The sequence below is a fragment of the Dreissena polymorpha genome, chromosome 2, assembly GCF_020536995.1.
Source record: "Dreissena polymorpha isolate Duluth1 chromosome 2, UMN_Dpol_1.0, whole genome shotgun sequence".
Lineage (NCBI taxonomy): Eukaryota > Metazoa > Mollusca > Bivalvia > Myida > Dreissenidae > Dreissena > Dreissena polymorpha.
This window is the reverse complement of record NC_068356.1, coordinates 62,574,671-62,596,196: the sequence shown is the minus strand read 5'-3', so window position 1 is coordinate 62,596,196 and position 21,526 is coordinate 62,574,671. Positions and strand designations below refer to the sequence as shown.

General features: G+C 33.8%; 2 protein-coding genes across 3 annotated transcripts in view; one reads left to right on the top strand and one right to left on the bottom strand.

Annotated features, from left to right (window-relative positions):
• The window catches only part of LOC127867299 (mucin-5AC-like), a 237,996-nt gene that overhangs the window by 6,827 nt on the left and 209,643 nt on the right, over positions 1-21,526 (bottom strand). The window contains exons 2-8 of the mRNA XM_052408366.1: positions 12,468-12,581; positions 8,626-8,739; positions 8,204-8,317; positions 5,612-5,734; positions 3,296-3,409; positions 1,056-1,715; positions 339-418 (exon numbers count right to left, since the gene is read on the bottom strand). Coding sequence (XP_052264326.1) covers positions 339-418; positions 1,056-1,715; positions 3,296-3,409; positions 5,612-5,734; positions 8,204-8,317; positions 8,626-8,739; position 12,468 — 1,206 coding nt within the window. The 5' untranslated portion in view covers positions 12,469-12,581. The remainder of the gene's footprint in view (positions 1-338; positions 419-1,055; positions 1,716-3,295; positions 3,410-5,611; positions 5,735-8,203; positions 8,318-8,625; positions 8,740-12,467; positions 12,582-21,526) is intronic.
• Positions 1-21,526, top strand: part of LOC127867301 (uncharacterized) — a 226,937-nt gene that overhangs the window by 26,625 nt on the left and 178,786 nt on the right. The window lies entirely within an intron of this gene.

Genomic DNA, 21,526 nt, shown 5'->3' with positions numbered 1-21,526 from the left:
AAAACAGTTGAGTTGGTTGTTTTGAAGTCTATTGAACTTTTAGCACTATATGATATATTAAATATATGTTTTTAAGTGCCAGACATTCTTTTATTGATAAACGAAAATTCAATCGCGGTAAACATTTAATCGCGGTAAATATATGATAATGTATTGTTCACTGTCGTAAAAATATCACTAAAATTCAAATAATTGTCAATAAACAACATCTGTTTACTAATGTGGGTTACATTTCTCGAAAAACATTGCAATTGAAATATATATGTTTATTTATATATATAAAAATATTTTATATTTATATTTATTTATTTATACATGTATATACATATCGCTCCTACCTCATGACGTCCACACACGGTGACCTGGTCACATGTTTGCGGTGACACGACACCATCACATGCCAGACAGAACTTTTTATCTGGAAGGCGTATAATTAAAAACAACATGTCTCTACTTATCCACCAAATTCTTTGAGCCGATCTAAAACTTGTTTTAAGTTTCCTACCATATCTGTCGATGGTTGAAAGTGAACACGTTTTAATCAGCTTCTTCCAATGTGTGTAAAGCCTACTTAAAGGCTAAAACTACGGTCAATCAACAATATACTTAATGTCGATTGCATTCCTGTTTTACTTTCTAAATGCTTTAATGTTAACAAAAGGAACATAACTCAGTGTTACCGAAATACATGTATGTATTTATATCTCGCTTTAATAAACATAACATGTGTGCATTCGATTAACTGAATATAATATTTATATAATTGTTTTCGTACTGGAGTCGATTAAGATAGAAAACGAAGCTAATAATCACACAAAACTGTGTTAATTGTTACATTTATTTATTGAAACACTTACACGGCTTAAGCCTGAGATGAATATTGTAAAGGATTACAGCGCATTGGCCGGTTGAAAAACTACCCCGTTGCTTATTACATGGATAGCATTAACGCATATAATGCGAAAGTATTATTGTTCGTTAAATAAGAGGTGAAACAATACGAAAACAATCCACTATCTAATACGTTTTGCATACAGGAAGAAATAACTACTCACGGTCCATCGTTTTGTTGACTATGATATGAGACAAAGTGGTCGATGGCGTGGCTGGAGATATGTCTTGTGTTTGCGCATGCGTTGGCAAAGGTGTTGGGCGATTCGTTTGCGCGAGCATGGAAATATTCATTGACACGTGCGTCGAGGTAATTGATGGTGCATGCGTGGTTATATGGTTCGTCGCGTGTGTCGTGGTAATTGATGGTGCATGCGTGGATATATGGGTTGTCGCGTGCGTCGTGGTAAGTGATGGTGTCTGCGTGGTTATATGAGTTGTCGCCTGCGTCGATGTTAGTGGTGGTACCTGCGTGGTTACATGGGTTGTCGCCTGCGTCGATCTTTGTGGGGTTGCCTGCGTTGTAATATGGGTTGTAGCCTTCGTAGATGTTAGTTGTGGTACCTGCGTGGTTATATGAGTTGTCACGTGCGTCGTGGTTCGTGAAGATGCCTGCGTGGATATATGGGTTGTCGCTTGCGTCGATGTTAGTCTTGGTACATGTGTGGTTATATGAGTTGTCGCGTGCGTCGTGGTTTGTGATGGTGCCTGGGTGGTTTTATGGGTTGTCGCGTGCGTCGTGGTAACTGATGGTGATTGTGTAGTCATATGGGTTGCCCGCGTCGCGGTATGTGTTGGTGCATGAGTAGAAGTAGAAGTTGTTTCTGAAAGAGGTATGTTAAATCTAAACTAAATAAATATCAGTAGTTTTTCACAAGTCGATACCGGTCGGCTAGATGCCAGGGCGTGCATTGACATGTGTAGAACGGTGATGTTTCTAAATGTCTGCACGTATTTAAGAACGGTCTGCTGTTGCAATGAACATTCATGCAGATAGAAATAAAGTAACCACGGAAGCTAAGATACCAAAGGAAGGAGTCATTGTAAGTTCAGCTGTTTGGCAATGGATTAACGTCGTAGGTAATTGCAAGGACCAATTACAGGACGTTAAGTAAGCATACATTCAAGTTTGTTGAAAAAATATTATTAACATATTAATACACACACGAACAACTTTAATCAAAATGTACAATTTGATAACAAGAACATTTTTTGGAAAACATGTTACATTCATTTAACAATAAATATACCTTTTTCGCCAAGGTAAACTATTTACAAACACACTTAACTGAACCAATATTGATTAATATGCAACGGTTATCCACAACAGTAAATACCCTTGTATTTATCAGTGAGCAAACATGTTGAAACACTTTAATAACCATCTTATATCAAGATTACAACTAATGATTACTATGTACTCTCACATTTCATAAATTGAACGCCGAATATTGACCAATTAACATTACCTATACCAATGTATTAGGCTTGACTTTATAACTGGTAGAAATGACTGATCTATGTGGATGCGTCATAAGCCATAAACAAATGAGAATGTACCTTCACAGTTATCGCCCCTGTATCCGGCATAACACTGACAATGGTAGAAAGGACTTAACTGGGTTGAAACACACTGACCTGTACCGGTACATGCATTGTGCAGAATGGAGCAGATATTGTTCGCTTCAATATCACATAACATTTAGCCACATGCAACAAAAATCGACTAATGAAGACTAAGACTAATGAAGATGGTTACGAATATTTACTTAACCCGTAATAATTTAACCGTTATCATCAACGTTCAAGTTCTTTACAAAAACAAACCCCGCATATAACACTAGATATATACAACTGTATTTTGTATCGGAAACGTTCAAAACACAATGTACTAAACCAATTCTTTATTCAAATGCGTAGTAAACCGTACGACAACCTTTGCTTAAAAAAGCAACAGTGTTTACTTGAAAGTAAATGGTTGACACGTCTGTCTTAATAATTGTCATAAGCACGTATAAAAAGGACACGCTTTGGAAGCAAAGATGAACAGCTACAAGCGTTGCAATTAGCTCCATTGATGATAATTTTCGATTATATGTGTTCCGAAGTTCAGATATGGCTATGTATTTTAGAAAACCTGAGTATTGCCTCTTACAGAATATGTAAATGTACACTTCATTCTGTACGAAAAATAAAGTATTTATAAACAAAACAGTTTTCACGTGTGTTAAAGAGAAACTTGTTCAACGAACCTCCAAGGTTCTGTATTGTACATATTTATTCCAAGAGAAGATGTCTTTGGGGATGCCGTTTGGGTTTCAAAATTATTTTAAGTATTAAATTAAATTCCAGACCAAGGAACGATGTAGAAATATAAACAAACGTAGTTCGTTTTCAAACGTACTTTGACAATTGTCTCCAGTTATTCCAGCGGAACAAATACATTTATAGAAGGGAGAAGTAGATGAATGAAAACACGTTCCGCCATTCGTACATGGATTCTGGTCGCAAGCATGCGCTGAAACAAAATTAAGTATGAAATTCTTAATGCCATGGTTTTTTCCATTACACTATCAATATAATGCTATAATGCAATTCTGGTCGCAATACAGCTCTGTGACAAAATATAATAAACTGTCGCCAGACATTACTTTCGCAAAGATGTGATGAAACAATATAATATACGAGAAAGTTAAACGCTAATCTGTAGGCCTATGGTGCGAGTCAATGGTGTTAACGATGAAACTCTATCAGAAGATAATTAATTGTTCCCGACCACTACTTTTATAACACAACACCGTTTTTAGGTAAGAGAAAAACAAAACGATTACAACCGCTTAAAACGGTAAGTACTAAGCATTCATTGCCTAATACTTTTTGCGGATTAAATAACAAACCCATCACGCACAAAAAACCGATTTAAATCACATTATTTTCTTAAAATTAAAATAAAAACAGGAATGCAAAAACGCGAACTTTGAATCCAAAGCTAAACACAGCACATAATTATATTGGTCTTATGTCGTAAGTATTGGACAGTCTCTTAAAACGATTAGGGTATAAGTGATTCTTATACAATTGGTCTATCAATAAAAAGCATTACAAATAAAATCAGCAATATTTCTATATATTTTTGTGTATAAAGGTGTAAAAAAGAGCGTAAATATGTTAAACCTACAGAGCACAAATGGGCACTACATGCTGAGACCTCAGATGACTGAAATATGCAACCATTGAAGAAATATATGACTTCAACCACATAGCAGAAATCAAACTGCTGTAGTATTTAAGATAGAAAACGATGAATGCCATGATACACTATCATCAGATTTCTTCTTTATCTTATCCACACTTTTATAATGGACAACCAACAATAAGATTAAAAACACAACTATACAAGGATTAACGCTATGGAACGGGTGACTGTAATGGTTAGCTATGGTTCTATATGACACAAAAAAGAATTTATATGGCAATTGTAAGATAAAACATAATAACAATTAAATTAACGTGTTTAAAACGCTTTGGTATGTATGGTACGATACAATAAAATAACAATACAATGTACGTGTCAGTGACATTAAGGCTCCATTGATGCCAAACAACACACTAACATCTTTATGTTAATGTTATTACTAGTGTTATTTTGGTCGCAATGGTTCAATGCCAAACAGTACAATGTACTTTAATGATATTCCGGTCGCCATTATGATCTGCGACGAACTACAATGTGCTTATTACGTTTTGGTTTCAATTCTAGCATAAGGCGTCCCATACCACCCGAGCAGAAAAAGATGGCCAACGTTGTCGTTCGGGCTAGCCACACACCAACGATCGATGGCTTTCATTAACTTTTTCAATTATCATGTAATATTTCGTTTGAGTGATGTCATTATTTTAATTAACAGTTTATTATGTAGCATTACAATGCAGGTGCGTCACTTTGTAATGAACAACTTATTCTATAGGCGTTGTTTGATATGCATGAAATAAAGTTGTGTGTGCAATGATATTGCTGTGTTTTGCGTCTGGTTCGACATACGCCGGATTTCTTTACATATGCTGAGTAAAAAGCTACCTCCCTTGCGATTGGTTCTGTTGTGTTGGTACACTTGATTATTTGAGCTTTCAAGCTTTTCATTATTTCTTAAACGAAACGGAACAATTCTTTGTGGTTGTGCTAAAAGGTGTAAACACCTTATATTATGACAAGTTTTTAGATTGTCTGATATGGTGCAACAATCTTGACCTTGAACTCTGCTTGGAGGCAGTGAAACGAGTCCAGACGTTTTCCTTCGATCAGCGTATACATGTATTGAAGAAGTTTCTTTTTCTCAGGGCGAAAACGCGATACGCCAATAACGTTCTGTTCGATCGTAATTACAATGACTTGGACCAAACAATGAATAGGACCGAGCAGCATTTATAAGCAAACGTCAATTAAACTATAGAGCACGAACGAAGCGCCGTTCTGTTAAACGATTTCATGCAAACGCCATTTACCTCGATGACATTTATTCCTCAATTTAGACCGGAATTCTGGAATACATACAAGTCATCCTGCTAATATATGGATTGGCTCGCAAAAACGAGCCAATGTTATTGATGAGCACGATGATTACGGTGAAGTTGGCGTTGCTACTGTAAATGAAGAAGAAAAGACGGAAAAAGAGGATGTGCTGGTCAGGAAGACAAACATCACATTAAGAAACATATTTACTGCTGCAGTGTTCCCCAGTATATCCAGCCGCACATGAGCACTTGAAATAAGGGCTTAGATCTTCGGGTCTGCAGGTTCCGTGGTTGTTGCAAACATGTGGCTGCTGAGCACAGATGTTGTTGGCTTAAATTATACATAGCATAGCGCTGTTAAGGTTCATGGGGGGGATAAAATTCATTAAAAATTCGCTTTGGTTTTTCTTCATTCAATGTGGTACAATATGGTCAAACTATATATCATTTTAAAGCTAAAGACGGATAGAATAACATAAACACATTTTTGACATTCAATATTTGTGTGCTTTATTCATATTTTGGTTTAAAACCAATACATTTTTACACTAATTTACAAAATCTCAATCTAAAGTTAGGAAGGATATGCACTACCTTAAGTTGAATAAATACAAAGCTATATACATATACAAGGTAAAGTTAGCAACATTTCACAGAAAATTATTGTTATAAAACAACAAATGAGTTTTTATTTAACTGCCTATTTTGGATAAATTTCCTAAACAAAGTTCTAAAAATAACTAAAACGTAACTACTTTTTAAAAATCTAGGTATGGTGGATAGTAAGAGTCACAATTCTTCTTCAAAGGCTTAACAATTTTGTTATTTACCTCTCAACCAAATTGGAAATTTAAACCATCTAAAATTGAAATAGATTGCAGACGACATATAAAATTGTAAAGAATTATAAAGAAATTGGCAAACCGATTGATTTTATATTTCGATTACTTCTACCCATTTTGAAAGCGTGGCCATCGCTGTGCTCCGTAGAAAAACGTGCAAAACAAATCGGTCGAAATCACGTGCAGTAGTGAGAAAACCGGGTATGTGTATACACATACCTGAGAAAACACAAACATATTTTGACAGTTGGTTCGCAACTAGTAAAACAACTATTAACATTAATCAGCAAGAGATCGCACTCAATAACAGAAATGACCACGTAGAGATATCATCACTTACCCTATTTCAAATATTTTCCAGCTGAAAATTGTCCCCCACACGTCTTTTTTAGTTTATTTGTATTGTTTTTTCTGGAGCCGAAGTGCATCTCACAGAATATCCATCTAACTTCCGTTGTTTTCACTTTCGTTATTAAAAACTTTGTTAAAAAGAATTATTTCTCCTTTTAGATTGTTAAAGCGATGTGTTATTATATATTATCAATAGAATAGTATACCGTGATGAATTTAACGGAGTTACGTATCGATCTTTCTGTCAGTCTGTAAGCGTGCTATTTTATGCGCAATAATATAAGTATGGTGATTCGACAACAATTGTAAACATTGGTGAAATGCTTCTTACATAGTTATTCTTTTGAGTGTTTATGAGGTCTGATCGTGCATTTTGCAAACATCAACGGAAAGATTACAATCCAATGCATTTGTCATCGTCAACCGTTTGGAATGTCAATTAGGCGATGAGTTAGTTTTTAGCATGTTTCTTTCTATGTTATGAATTTACAAATGGCTGCCCCCATGGTGATGAAATGACATGTGTTCGAGTTTTGATATTTCTAGATATGTAAACTTTTTTTTACTATTTAAGCGTAACTTGCCCTCGTCAATGTCGATATTATTCACTAGTTATATACTTTTCCGCCGAAATACGTGGAATAAACATGATTCAGATTTTTGAAAATAATGTATATTTTAGTGTTAAAATCGCTTTGTATTTTGATTGATTTTGTGGATGGTATGATACGTTGATGTACAAAATTGGTAGCAGTAGAAGGAAAAACATCCTTTAAAGCATATATGTATACATTTTCAATGTGGCACTCTTCCTTTAGTCAAATTTGAGTTCAATGCTTGGGGTCCCACATTTTTCAAAATGAAGCCTCTACATGAACCTTAATAAAACCTTTAAAGGCATAATCGGTTGCATAACGGTTTCGGCGCATCACTTTCTATTAGAAATAAATTTACTCAAGTCTTTACATAAACAAGGTTGTTAATACAAACATATACACGTCATTTTGTTCCGTTATTTTGAGTTTTGGGAAAGGCGTATTTTGTATTGATTTCATTATACGATTTACAATTAGACCCATGTTTTCGAAATTATCGGTAACGCGATGTTGTATATATAAACGCACGTTTATGCTCAAAAGCATTTTTTTTAATTTAGAATACGATTTTAGTGATAATTAATACTTTATTGGTGAAATTTTTCTGTGATAGGCCTTAAGCAAATGAATAGATGACTAAATGCGTGTATTTTAACGTTTATTGCTTAATTTGATCAATTGATTTTAAAGTAATATTTAACATATATTGATTCATGTATAGTAAACGGGAAGTGTTAATCTATAAATGCAAGCATGTAACCAACGTATTCTTTCTGTATTAAATCATATTATTTGCTGTTATATATATACATGTAGCTTTATTGATACAATTGTAGGAGACGGATATTTGTTAGAAAACTAATGCATGGGTGTTCATAAACTTTCAGTTTTATGTAGACATTTGTCATCATACAGTTCAACTCCATGTACATTAACAGGGATACGATTGATTCAAACACGTTTTGTTATAATAATAAGTCGATGTATAAACAAAAAATGTTTTAAACAAACTTTGACAATCGTCTCCAGTTATACCAACGGGGCAGTTACATTTATAGAAAGGTGAACTAGAGGCGTGCTCACATGTGCCACCGTGCGCACATGGATTCTGGTTGCAAAGATGCCCTGCAATACAATAAAATTAACTTGGTAATAACATCATTACCACAATAGCACTCTGCAATAAAGTCTGCTTATGGCTTTCCATCGGCAAAGCTGTCTTGGAACATCCTGATATATAAATTAATGTATGTTTAATGCATTGAGAGCCCAGGGCTTTTGCTGTGCATATATTGTTAACGGTTATAATCACTTATTTTCCTTATTTATCAAATACAGGGATACTTAGCAATCTTTAATCATAAATCATTAAACACTGTAAAAAAACGTTTAAGAAAGACATTTTCGTGTGATATCTGGATTGTCCTACATACCATAGCAATGGTCCCCGATAAACCCCTCTGAGCAGTTACATCGGTAAAAAGGACGGTCTGGTTTTGGTTCGCACGTGCCACCGTGCGAACAAGGATGGTGGTCGCAAGGGTGCACTGGAAAGATATGTATTAGTCAAAGTATGTGCAATGTAGACCTGCATATGTAAATTTACGAAAATTTATCCAATGCGTAAATTGATTTAATTGTATGTTTAATTGTATGTTGTTTAGTGATTATTTAAACCTTGAACAGTGAAAGTATAGATAACATAAATGTGTGTGCTTGAAAGTATTATTAACTGATTACATGTTATGATTTTAAGTAATAATTAGACATATTACGGTGAAATTATAGGTTACATTCATGAATGTGCTCAAAAGCATTATTTATTAATTTAGATACACTATTAACAGGTATTATTAGACGTGTGTTAGAGAAAGCAATTATGTATTTAAATGAAGGGGTGTGCTCCATCGTATTTATTTATTATTTAATACGATGTTCCGTTATTATAAAATATTTGCTGGTGATAGGTTGCGGGCAGGTGTGGCTTAAACTAGGTAAAATCTCAAAAGTATTGTTAGGTGAATCAATTTTCAAATATAAATACAACTTTTGGGTCGAATTTTAGGTCACGACCTTTTTAGGTAACAAATGAATGTGCTTAAAAAAGTATTTATTGATTTAATGATACGATTTACAGTGATAATAAGATCTTTTTAGGTTAAATTATAATAGACGGGCAGTTGTGTCAGTCAGAAGATCAATATATGATCTCGAAATTATTATTTATTGCATTTTGTATCCATTTTCAATTTATAGTTAGGTCTTTATTTGTAATTGCAATGATATTTAATTATCAATTATATTTAACCATCTATGCGTCAATTGAGGGGAAACGGAAGTATTTGTTTATAAATGCAACCGTATTATTGAGAAAATAATGCTTCCATTCCTATTGCACACGTATTTATTGGTGTTATTTTCAGTTTATAAATATCTTTATTGTCAAATGATTTAAAACATGCATTTTTGTCATATATTTCTTTCAATCTATACACATACTTTCATTGTGTCCGACTTTTAAGACAAGCAGAGTATTAGTCTATAGTTGCATGAATGTACCGGAACTAGAATACACGTACCCCTGTATTCGCTTATCAATTACGTTCAATAACAAAAAATACTTATTTGAGAAATTAAAAGTTACGGATAGTTTTGTCTATATTAAGATGTAGATTTCTTTTATTATTTTTTTGATTTGAGTCCATTTCATTATTTTCGTACATAAACATATAAAAACAGCACATACTTAGCATCATATAATACATAACAGAACAATAACGATACAACCATTATTCTGTATTTCAAACGTAAAAACCCGTCACAAGTTTAACGCTTATTCAACGTCATTCGTTACTATTCACAAACTTGTGTAACATTTAACGAAGCATGCCTGCGGTATTTTACCGAAATCTAAACACGTACTCAAACATTGAAACATCCCCATATTTGTAGTGCAATAAATCAAACCGTACTTTAATACCTACATTTTTGTTGCTTTTAATGTTTATAAAGTTCGTCCATATTTAGTTACAGATCTACTAATTTCAACGCAAGCATTTTGATTTTATTGATGTTGATACCATTGCAGATTAATTTTAGAAAACCCAGTATATTAGTTACGAATACATTCCATGCTTACAGGTAAAGGCCAAAGCCACCAACTAGCTCAAGTGTCAATGCTTTTCGTGACTGTTATGTTATCAATATTTTCTGGAATTCTTACACTTTATTTCAAATAAGTATTCAACATGGACAGCCATAAGTCAAACGTACAGGCTTCAAGATCACTGTTTATTGTGCCAAATGAAGGTCCAATGTGATTTACTTATGTTTTCACTATATTTACTAAATAATGACTTTCGGTAAATAATATTTTAAATAACGTTTTGTCAAGGCCGATCTTACGTCGGTAGACTGAGTTTTAAGTAAAAGCCTCAACACATGGTGTCGTCCCGATTGTTCCACATTTAGAAATCCAATACACCGTTCAAGTAGATGTGAAGAGGGGTGAGAAGCAAAGTTAAAGGTCGGTTCACAATTCACATAATATTGGACAAACGTGCATGCGTTATAAACATAATTATAAAGATCATAACTGGCTTTAGTTTGATAACCTACGATAAAATTATAAACGATAATAAGCAATTACTTGTTTGTTTCATAAATACAATATATTTTTTAAAAGGAAAAAAACTATTAAATAACGGTCGAAAATCACAAACATTCATTAATCTACATCCATGCATTATAAATAAATTAACCGTTGATGGTATAAACCTACACTTGAGTGCCGTTACAAACCAACCTAAATTCACTTATTTCAAAATTCCTGATCAGAAAACATGGCAAATGCGCAACTGCACGTAGGTTTGATTACTAATAAATACGGAGAGATGAGCATCGTTCTTGACGGTTCCAGAGTTGTAGCAAGTTTATAATTATAAGTATTCTTATCGATTTAATAACATGCGAGGTATTGTAAGTTTGCTGTTCAACAAAAAGTGAACAGACTCGGGACTCAGATGGGAAATAGAAAGAACGATTGATGAATGAAATCAAAATATTAAGATTAAATATAGATTTTCAAGCATACATATGTTAATTTACTATTATGTCAATATTTTGGATGCATGGAATCGAGACATAGACGATTAAATAGAGATTTTCAATCAAAAGTATTTTAATATATGTCGTTTCAAAAGCAAACGAGGTGATCGCATATATTGGACGTGGACTGTGCGTGACTGTCCATAACGAGCAACTACGTGAGAAGGAATCCTCGTCAGAAACAATAAACACCATACGCGAGGGAAATCAACTTGTAGTAGCCTACGACAGGGTGATGCAGAAGATACGGAGACGATGCATAGAAGAAACTATACCATTGCCAACAAACAAAACAAGGAGGAGATCACTGCGCTTCGGACCCGTGATTGGTATGGAGACACCGCTTCGCTTGTCGTGAGTTAACCGACATACGAAGGGTGTAAGAATATCTTGTTTGGGGTGAATGTAAATATGAAAATTAGAAATCTCGGCTAATTCACTTTAACATTGTGTCGCATAAATTTCAAATGTTGTCAAAGAAAAAAATTCCTGAGATTGTCTGAGTGTTTAACACATTCATAATACGTTTTCTATGTGTATTAAATCTAGTGGTTGATAAACATAATATGTTTATAAGTGCTTCTATATTCAAATCAATGGGAGAGAATAAAATATTAATCGAGAAGCACTTTTGTCATTTATGTTATGTTAATTTAAATAAATAAATGCACGTAATAAATACATAACACATACACGAACAGAGAAAAATTCCGAAATTAACCGCTTTTCGATCGAGACCGACTATACTGTGTAGTGTAGAACGTAGACAACAATTTGAACGTAATCGTAGTTGTATTTAAGCCCCAGGAAAGCGACTTACCAGGATTTTCTGTAACGACCTGACTTCTCACTGTGATTGCATGGCATAGCATAGAAATACGTTAAAATAAACCGGCGTTGCAAATTTCGGAATCATAAAGCTAATAATTTAACAAGTGGTTAATATTCTATCAATTTGCCTGATGTTATAGGATAAAATATCGTACTTGCATAAGTTAAATTCTATTACATTTTATCTCCTGAAAAACTAGGTGAAATGTCTTGTTTATCAAACATATACAAATCATACACGACTAACATCAAATTGTCGATCATGTCCATTATGTAGCCCTCTTATATCAAACTTCAACTAGCCAATCGGCCTCTGTTAATGGAACAATTAACTTACTGTTACAGTCGTGCTGTGTAAAGCCTGGCTTGCAATAGCATTTGTAGAACGGCTCTTGATGAAGCGCTCGGCATGTTGAGCCATTTTTGCAAGGAGAGGAATCACAGTGAGTTGCTAATCGGCAGAAATAAAATAAAGTTAATTCATGTAGTGCATTTAAGTTGAATTTGCAGTTTGATAAATGTAAATAAATTAAGCATCACCACTTCATATGTGTGCTTAGTGTAGGAGTTGTAGCTGTGATTGACGCAAGTCTTATGTCGGGGTTCTGTACGCTGTGCAACAGTAATATATTTCTCTTTTTAAGGCATGATTAACTATGCAAACTAAAAATTCATATCCAAATAAGGCAGGCCGTTCAACGAACAGAAACTGAAAATTCATTCTCTCCTTTTGCACGAAGTATTATTACAACATCAATTTGTTGTACATGATCATTGGTGCCAAAAGTAACTTAAACATTAAAAGGAAACGCGCATGTGAAGGATGGTTTACTGTCTCACTGAAGAGAATTTACCCCGAATGTTGTAAACATATGGGTGCAGAATGAATCGTTAATTGGAACGGAAAATACAATTTAAATGTAAAAAATATCATTTAACATATTAACTCAGGCGAAGCAAGTGAAAATACATTCCTAAATGTAACATTAATTATAATAAAATTTAATATCATGTAAAAACAAATTCCTTAATAAAACACGTATAGTTAGATTTTACATCAAGAATAATAAATATTAAGATTCCTAGTAGAAGCATACGCATTCGAGCTTTTACGTACGACAAAGCATTTTAAAAGACATTTACAAATGCAAACACTGAACGCTGAGATTTTGCATTCAGAAATCAATTAATCATTCATCCCCCAAATGCTAGAATTCAAATCTTTTTTATCCGTCAATGCACATATTTGTTTTCAATGTTGAAACTATCATTGGGCATTCGACATTGAAAAAGATAATAATGATGGCTGCAACCTCTTGTGGTGTCAAATTCGAATTATTCCAAATATAATATGTGTATGCAATTGATGTTTTACATATAAGTTGATCTATAAACTCCTGCGTCGATTTTGACATACTGTTTCAAGCTACAATAACGATAAATGTGAGTAATAGCTTTAATTGAAGTTATTAATACAATTTAGAATATAAACATGCATGGCTAAAATACGAAAACTGACGTTTAAGCTGTCCGGTTAACTTAATGGCTGGTACACACGCTTTGTACCTAATCTCGGCTAATGTGTGTTTGGTGGTTTGGTTCATTCTCTCGGAAAAATCCGGTTTAGCCCAGAGCGCACGACCAGAACACACATTTTATTCTTTCGGTGAAAGGTTCATGGCTGGCAAGTGTATGTATAACTAAAATTTGACATAACGGTTGTGTGTAAAGCACGTTAATCATGCAGGTGTCGGGAGTCGGTCACACGTCGGTCCTCACGTAATGCATCCGCGGGCTTAGCATTTTATAAATGTTCAATTGTTCCTCTTTCTTGCAGATCTTTATTTATATCTGAATAATCTGTATTATTTTAAAATATACCAGTTATACATGGGTGTATATAAGTACATGTATATGATTTTCAAGTTGTTTATGAAAAAGTGTGGTCCGTCTATAGGAAATGGGAAGTGGTTGTCTATATGATATTATTTGCTGTTATTAATATACGTTTATTGGTCCAAGTGAAGGACACGGGTACTTTTCACAACTACTGCCTTGATGTAATCAACAATTGTACGCGTATTTTATGATTAGAGTGTATGATTTTCATTTAGACATTTGTTGTTATACAGTTTAATTCCGCGTACAAAATGGAAAGTGGTTGATTTAAACCATGTAATGAAAGTGTGTTTAATGTGTAAACAAAGTCTAACTTACTTTCACAATCGTCCCCAGTTATTCCAGCAGAGCAGTTACATTTATAGAAAGGAGAAGTAGAGGCGTGTACACATGTGCCGCCATTCAAACATGGCTTATGGCTGCAAGGATCTGCTGCAACGCAATAATTGAATGTGCAAATTATTCTCCATTCGCAATGGATTGTGTCAAGATACTACACTAAACGCGATAGTGATAATATGGTCGTAATATAAATTCGAAACATTATCAAAACTATAGATGCTTATACAAATCGGGAGTAATAGTGAGCTGCAGCACAATACAAACTACACTTGCCGTTACAAGAATAGAAAGGAAGAGTGTTGATTTAGAGGTCACCAGGTCATAGGCTAAGATCACCTGTACGTATACTATGATTTGTTTTCCACACGATATCTAGAGCACGCGTTGTCGGATCATCTAAAATGGTATGCTTGTTCCTTTGCATAAAAGAAAGACATTTATTTTAAGTTACAAAGTGAAAAGGCCAAATTCGCAAGAGTTAACAACATAAAATCATTGTTTCCATAACAACAAGAGAACGCTTTCACCCAAGATCATCGAAATTTGTTTTCTTATCACTCGGGAGAAACGATATACGGTATAAACCTTAACTCTTAACATTTCAAAACTCCATGTCACGGTTAAATGCAATAGTAAACAAATTCTTTTCAAACTTTCACATGATCTGGCTGCAAGTCAGGGATATAAATTGTTTTAATTTAAACAAAAGTTTTCATTCCACGTTCGGCCTTGTTTTGTACATACACGTATGGTAAATCATAGTATTATGTGAACGATTAAGTTCCCCATTTTCATTTTCATTTCATTTCATATAACAAAGATTAAACACTTGGCATATCGCGTAACGAAGCCACAACGTTACAAACACAAAATCCTCAGCATTCAAACACTTTAATTATTAAGCTTTATTTTCTATTTCTTATTAATGCGTATCTTCCCTGTTAGACGTAGAAACTACAACTGACGGCAGTAATGTCCCATCTCATAGCAAAGTCTGAGACACTGTGATCACGTAGAATCCCAATCTTTTATCCATTGACTATGGCAAGTGTATGCTTGCACGAACCTGTTGCTCAGGATCGACGCAAAGGACGGCTTTATTTTGTTATGTTTTCTGTGAACCTTGTTAGTTGGATTATTCAGGTCTTATTTAATGGTTTCCGAGTATTTATCATCGCAATTGACGCCACAGAAGCTCTAAAATTTGGTATTCATTTCAATAATCAATGTGACAACCCTATAATTTTGACATGATTTCGAACACATGGATTGGGTACTACTGCATAGTCTTAAAATCAACATATAAAATAAGGAAAGCGTTTACTTATGATTCAATAGTATAAAACATTCTTGTTTAAAGTAAATATTGTATACATGTGATATTTTATAACTTATTCGTGTTAACCATTTGGATAAAAATATGTTTTTATTGAAATGATTGGGCGTTTGATTCTATGGATCTTAAAGACGTGTACCATAGTGTATGCATGTGGCCATGGTACAATACTATAAGGTGAAGATTTTTCGATGGAAGATTTTACGTTAGACCTCCTGTATATAAATTCAGTTCTTTAACCGGATCTGTGAACGCACATGTTCTTAAAATGTTGCAAACTATTCAAACTATGCACTAGTTATAAGACAATATGTTATCGTGTTAAACATGCACATCACTCTCCAAGTGTATGTTACGCAGTCTGTACACTGTTTTTGAATCAATATTTGTATTATTTCTGTTTAAAACATTACATAAACAAACTGGTCACTGATTTATTGTATTTTATCACATTACGTTCTTGATTATGCACTCTGTACTGATCTCGAATGAAAAGCTTGTCTTGTCTCTTCTTGACTATTAAAGAGGAAGAATTGTGTACTGTTTATTTTCAAAGCGGATCTCTAGATCTTTGAATTGATTATATATTTGCTTCCTGTAGTGTATATGAAATTCAGCGTGTACATGTACGCATCGACTTGAAGACTTGAAGACAATGGGTTATTTTCCCGATTAGTGATTAATAATTATTAAAATATATGTTTTGCTAGCATTTGAATAGCGTTTTTGAGCGAGCTTGGCTACGACTATGACAATATCAATAATTTTATTATCATGCTGTGGAAGATGTACTTTTTTCTATTTCTTACCGCAAATACATGTATGGTTGAGACAAAGTGTCGTCCCATGTGTGTGTGCACATTGGTTGAGATGGCAGTCTTCCACTCTGTTGCACGAATCTGCCAAGGCAACACCTGCTGATGGGAAATGCAGATGGGTTAAAGTTAGACAGAATGACATAGACAACAAGCCGGGGCATTGAAAACGACTTGAAGCACGTTGATAGACTTCTTATATGGGTCGTGCTCTGTGAAAAGGGGTTTTAATGCATATGCGTAAAGTGTCGTACCAGATAAGCCTGTGGAGTCCGCACAGGCTTATCAGGGACGACACTTTCCGCTTTCGTGTTATTTTTCGTTTACTGAAGGTCTCTTCTTAGCACAAATCCAGTTTAGGTGGAAAGTGTCGACCCTAATTAGGCTGAGCGGACTGCACAGGCTAATCTGGGACGACATTTTACGCACATGCATTTAACACCATTATCAGAGAGTATGGCTCAATTATATATTTATTTAATGATGCGATAGTCTCAAACTTGTTTACAATATTTTATTGGTGTAATGTAACCTAATTATAACAGAACAGAACAGAACAGAATAGTTTATTTTTGACTTAAGCATGTGAAGCTCATCGTCATTAACATACATATAAATAACAGCATGCGTTGAAGTACACACAAAAACACACATCATTTTAAAGAATAAATAATCTAAATAAACACGAAATAAACATAGTTCGTGAACATATTTCGTGAGAATGGTACATGGATGGGTTTAATACACAGTGGTCACACAATGTTATGCATATAGGTTTACAAATATAGGTATAATTACATATTTCTGACCTTATTTTTTTGTAAAAATGTATTTGTATTTAACACTACATATATATGACATTTTCTCTTATTTTAAAGCATGTTAAACAATACATGGCTAGCTTTCTTAATACAGTTTTGTTTGAGCTATTAAGTAGTTTAATAAACTTGAACATATTTGGCCGGATTCTATAATAGTTCGGAATTAATGCATTCCTAACATCATTATAATAAGGACATTTAAGAACAAAGTGAAATTCATCCTCGATGTCATTAAGGTTACATAATATACATTTGCGTTGATCTCTGTCAATATTCTGGTGTCTGCCCGTTTCTATGAATAATTTGTGAGAGGACAAACGTAATTTTGCAATAATGTTCCTATGTTTTTTGTTGACAACAATATCAAGATACGATGATCTTTCAAAAACCGGTTTGAGTTCCTTATATAGGATCATTGAGCTACACGACGTCACACTGACATCCCAGTTGGTAATATACTGGTCTCGTAATCTGTTTTTGAATAACGGGATAAAGTGATCATTGTTAACAGATTCGGGGAATAGCCATACATCGGTGAAACCGGTTTGGTTAAGAATGTCCCGTATTTTCGATGACCAATTGTTAGCATTATTTTTACGTTCAATTTCTAATCTTTGTAAAACTACAACTTGTTTAAGAATACAATTTCCCTGTTTCACAGTATGTAATTTCAAAAAATATTTAACCATCCTGACATATCTGTCGATATGCAAGGGAAATCGACCAACTTCGGCATATAGCGATAGTGAATTTGTTGACATTTTTACGTTCAATAGTCTTTTACAAAATTTACGGTGAACGCGTTCAATATTTTCCGCTTTGATGGATCCCCAAACTTCGCAGTTATAGTTTAAAATGGATGAAACATATGCGTCAAATAAATTAAACATGATATTTATGGGTACGTTCATATCTTTCGTTAGGTTGAACAAAGAATGCATCGCTTTTAATGCTTTGCCATAAAGTGTATTTGTTGCGGGCACGAACGATCCGCCACTTGACATCACAATTCCAAGGTAATTAAAATTATTCACAATTTCTAGTTCTTGACCTTTATAAGTCCATTTGAATGCTTTACTGATTGAACCCCCTTTTCGGAATACCATGACCTTTGTTTTTTCAATGTTAACTGTTAAATTCCATTTATCGCAGTAGGCTTCTAAATTGTATAATGACTCTTGAAGACCCTCTTGTGTTTCAGAAAATAAAACCGCGTCGTCTGCGAATAATAAGAGATAGATAGATATTTGTTCTAATGTCATGCCGGCGTTTATTCCATTCTGCAGACTTAATTCGATGTCATTAATAAAGAGTGAAAACAATATGGGCGAGGTTATCTCCCCCTGAAATAGACCAACGTTACTATTGAATATGTCTGACAGTGAACCCATGTGTTTAACCTGTAATTTGACTTCATTGTACATGGATCGAATAAGGGTCAAGAGTTTACCATCGATGCCCATATTAATCATTTTACTCCATAATTGACCGCGATTGATGACGTCATATGCTTTCCGGTAGTCAATATAGCAACAAAATAGTTTTTCTTTATTCTGCAACTGTCTTTCTATGAGGGCATTAAGAATAAATATTGCATCTACTGTGCTACAGTTTGGTTTAAAGCCGAATTGCGCATCCGTTAAAATGTCATTAGTTTCCGCCCATTGTTTAAGACGTTCATTAAGTATACTTGTAAACAGTTTGGCAAAACAACTAATTAACGTAATTCCCCGATAGTTATTTGGGTCTGTAATGTCGCCACGTTTATGTATTGGTATGATAACTCCGGACGCCCAGCTGCGTGGAAAACACGTTTTATCCATTATGTAATTAAATAATATTTCAAGCGGCTTTGAAATCACATGTATTGTTTCAGTAAAATATTCATATATTATATTGTCCTGCGCATGCGCTTTATTGTGTTTCAATCGTTTTGTTGCCTTTATTATTTCTTCTATCGATATGGGGTTATCTAATTCGGGGTACGACGGGTGTGTGTTTTGCCTATTGTCAAATTCATTTAAGAAAGTTTCGGCGTCAAAAGAATTTTGATTTACACTGCTTTCGTCGGCTAATTTACTGAAATAATCACTAAATTCGCTTAACGGTATCGTGTCTGAGATTTGTGATGAAGGTTTTCGCTTGAACAGTTTCCAAAATTCACGATAATTTTATAACAATAACAACAGTAAAGCACATATCCACATTGCTAACTTTCGGATAAACTTCCATTTTTTATCGATGTAGGTGTTTCATTGATTTTCACTTGTTTTTCTTCAACAAATTGCACAGTTTGTATGTTCCGCTTTTGTTCGCACAATGAAGATTTGATACAATATATTTGTCTGTTTTACACGAAATGTGTCAAAATATAAAACGCTTATCAATGTATCGTATTTGCTGTTGTACGTTTTTATAATAACATAAATTGTATTTACATTTTGATTTCACTTTATGGATTTTAAGGTGATAGTATAACTGTTGATCGTCTGATAGTCTACACAATGTGAACTAAATATGGTTGTATTATCAAATTTGTGTTACATATCTTTGAACAATCCAACGATTGCATGTAAGCAAGTACATATGCAATTCATATTTGATGATGTTAATAAGCATAAGATATGGCGTAAATGGCGTAAATTAAAAAGCAACACAAGAACCCTTTAAGTCCAGTAGAATGTCCGCTTCAACGTTCGTGTTTATTGATATAATATTCTGTTGATGAAGTGAACTAAATTCTGACAAATACAATTTTAATACATAGGTCCAGTCGTTTGTCTAAATATTGTTCATAAATAAACTTACCTTTCAGTACTAGATACTTAAAATGAGCTTTATTTGGATTGTGTAGTTGTATAATAAAGCCCACCACAGAGAGCACGAACATCAGTCAGTAAATGCATCGAACGTGTACATTTATGTCTACTATAAGGGAACATTAAACTGACCTGTACTTATATCACGACAGATTATTCAATACTATCCGCTGTACGTTAGTTTTACTGACTGAACCTGTACCTTATTGAACTCCCGTCTGGTGCATTTGGTGTTTGGTAGAATTCAATGATAACATGTTTATACATGTACTTCATAAAATTTAATATTTTAATTTTACGATACACTGCGTCACAAAACTCTCATATAGAACTTTTGAACAATATTGCAAATGATTGTTTTCAAACGAAAATTATAATACGGATGTAAACTGTACTAAAATGTTTGCGTTATATTTACTTAAAGCGAAATGATATCTTGCTACGATAATATGAAACCATATAAATTCGTTTATTTATTATCTTCAATCGAAGTCGGTAAAATAGTACACGTGTGTATCGCTTTATAATGATTATTCTACAGATGTACAATTCCAGAATGTTTCAAAGTACTTAAAGTAGCATATCACTAATATAAAGGCAGCAATTGGTATTCTACTCACACTTTTTCTAGCTCGGAAAGTTTACCAACATTAAGTTCCTTGGCTTGCGTTTCATACAGACATACAAACAGACATACATATTCCTATTGGAGACTTCGGCGTGTGCGCCTAGCTACGATGCAGAATGAAGCAGACATACTGTGAAATCCCCAAAAGATGGTTCATTCACAGTTATATACCCCACACTTACACCGCAACACATCTTCAAACGTTGGAACAGTTTACATACACAGAAGGGACACTTACATGAACATTTTTTTACAAACATGAAACCATAGTTGTATTTGGGCAGGATCCGATCAGGATTCATAACTACCCTAGCACTATGTTAGAGACACAGCGGAAATACGTTGGCTTTAGAAGATACAGTGACATTATGAGTATTTTTGTGTTTCAAGGGAGATAATTATATTTCACAACGTTATTTCCGTTTTCTGGGATCTATTACTAGAAACTCGTTCACAGTCAATTATTTATATATATGGAGAAAGATATGCGTGAACATAGACATACAAACAGACATACGATGCAGATATATAAATTATATATATATATATATATATATATATATATATATATATATATATATATATATATATATATATATATATATATATATATATATATATATAAGCAATACAATATTTTCGGAAAAGTGAAAAAACGTGTCCAATACCAACGAATATAGTATTCAGATTTAAGAAATTACAAACAGCATAAATAACAACGTTACTGTCCATACCA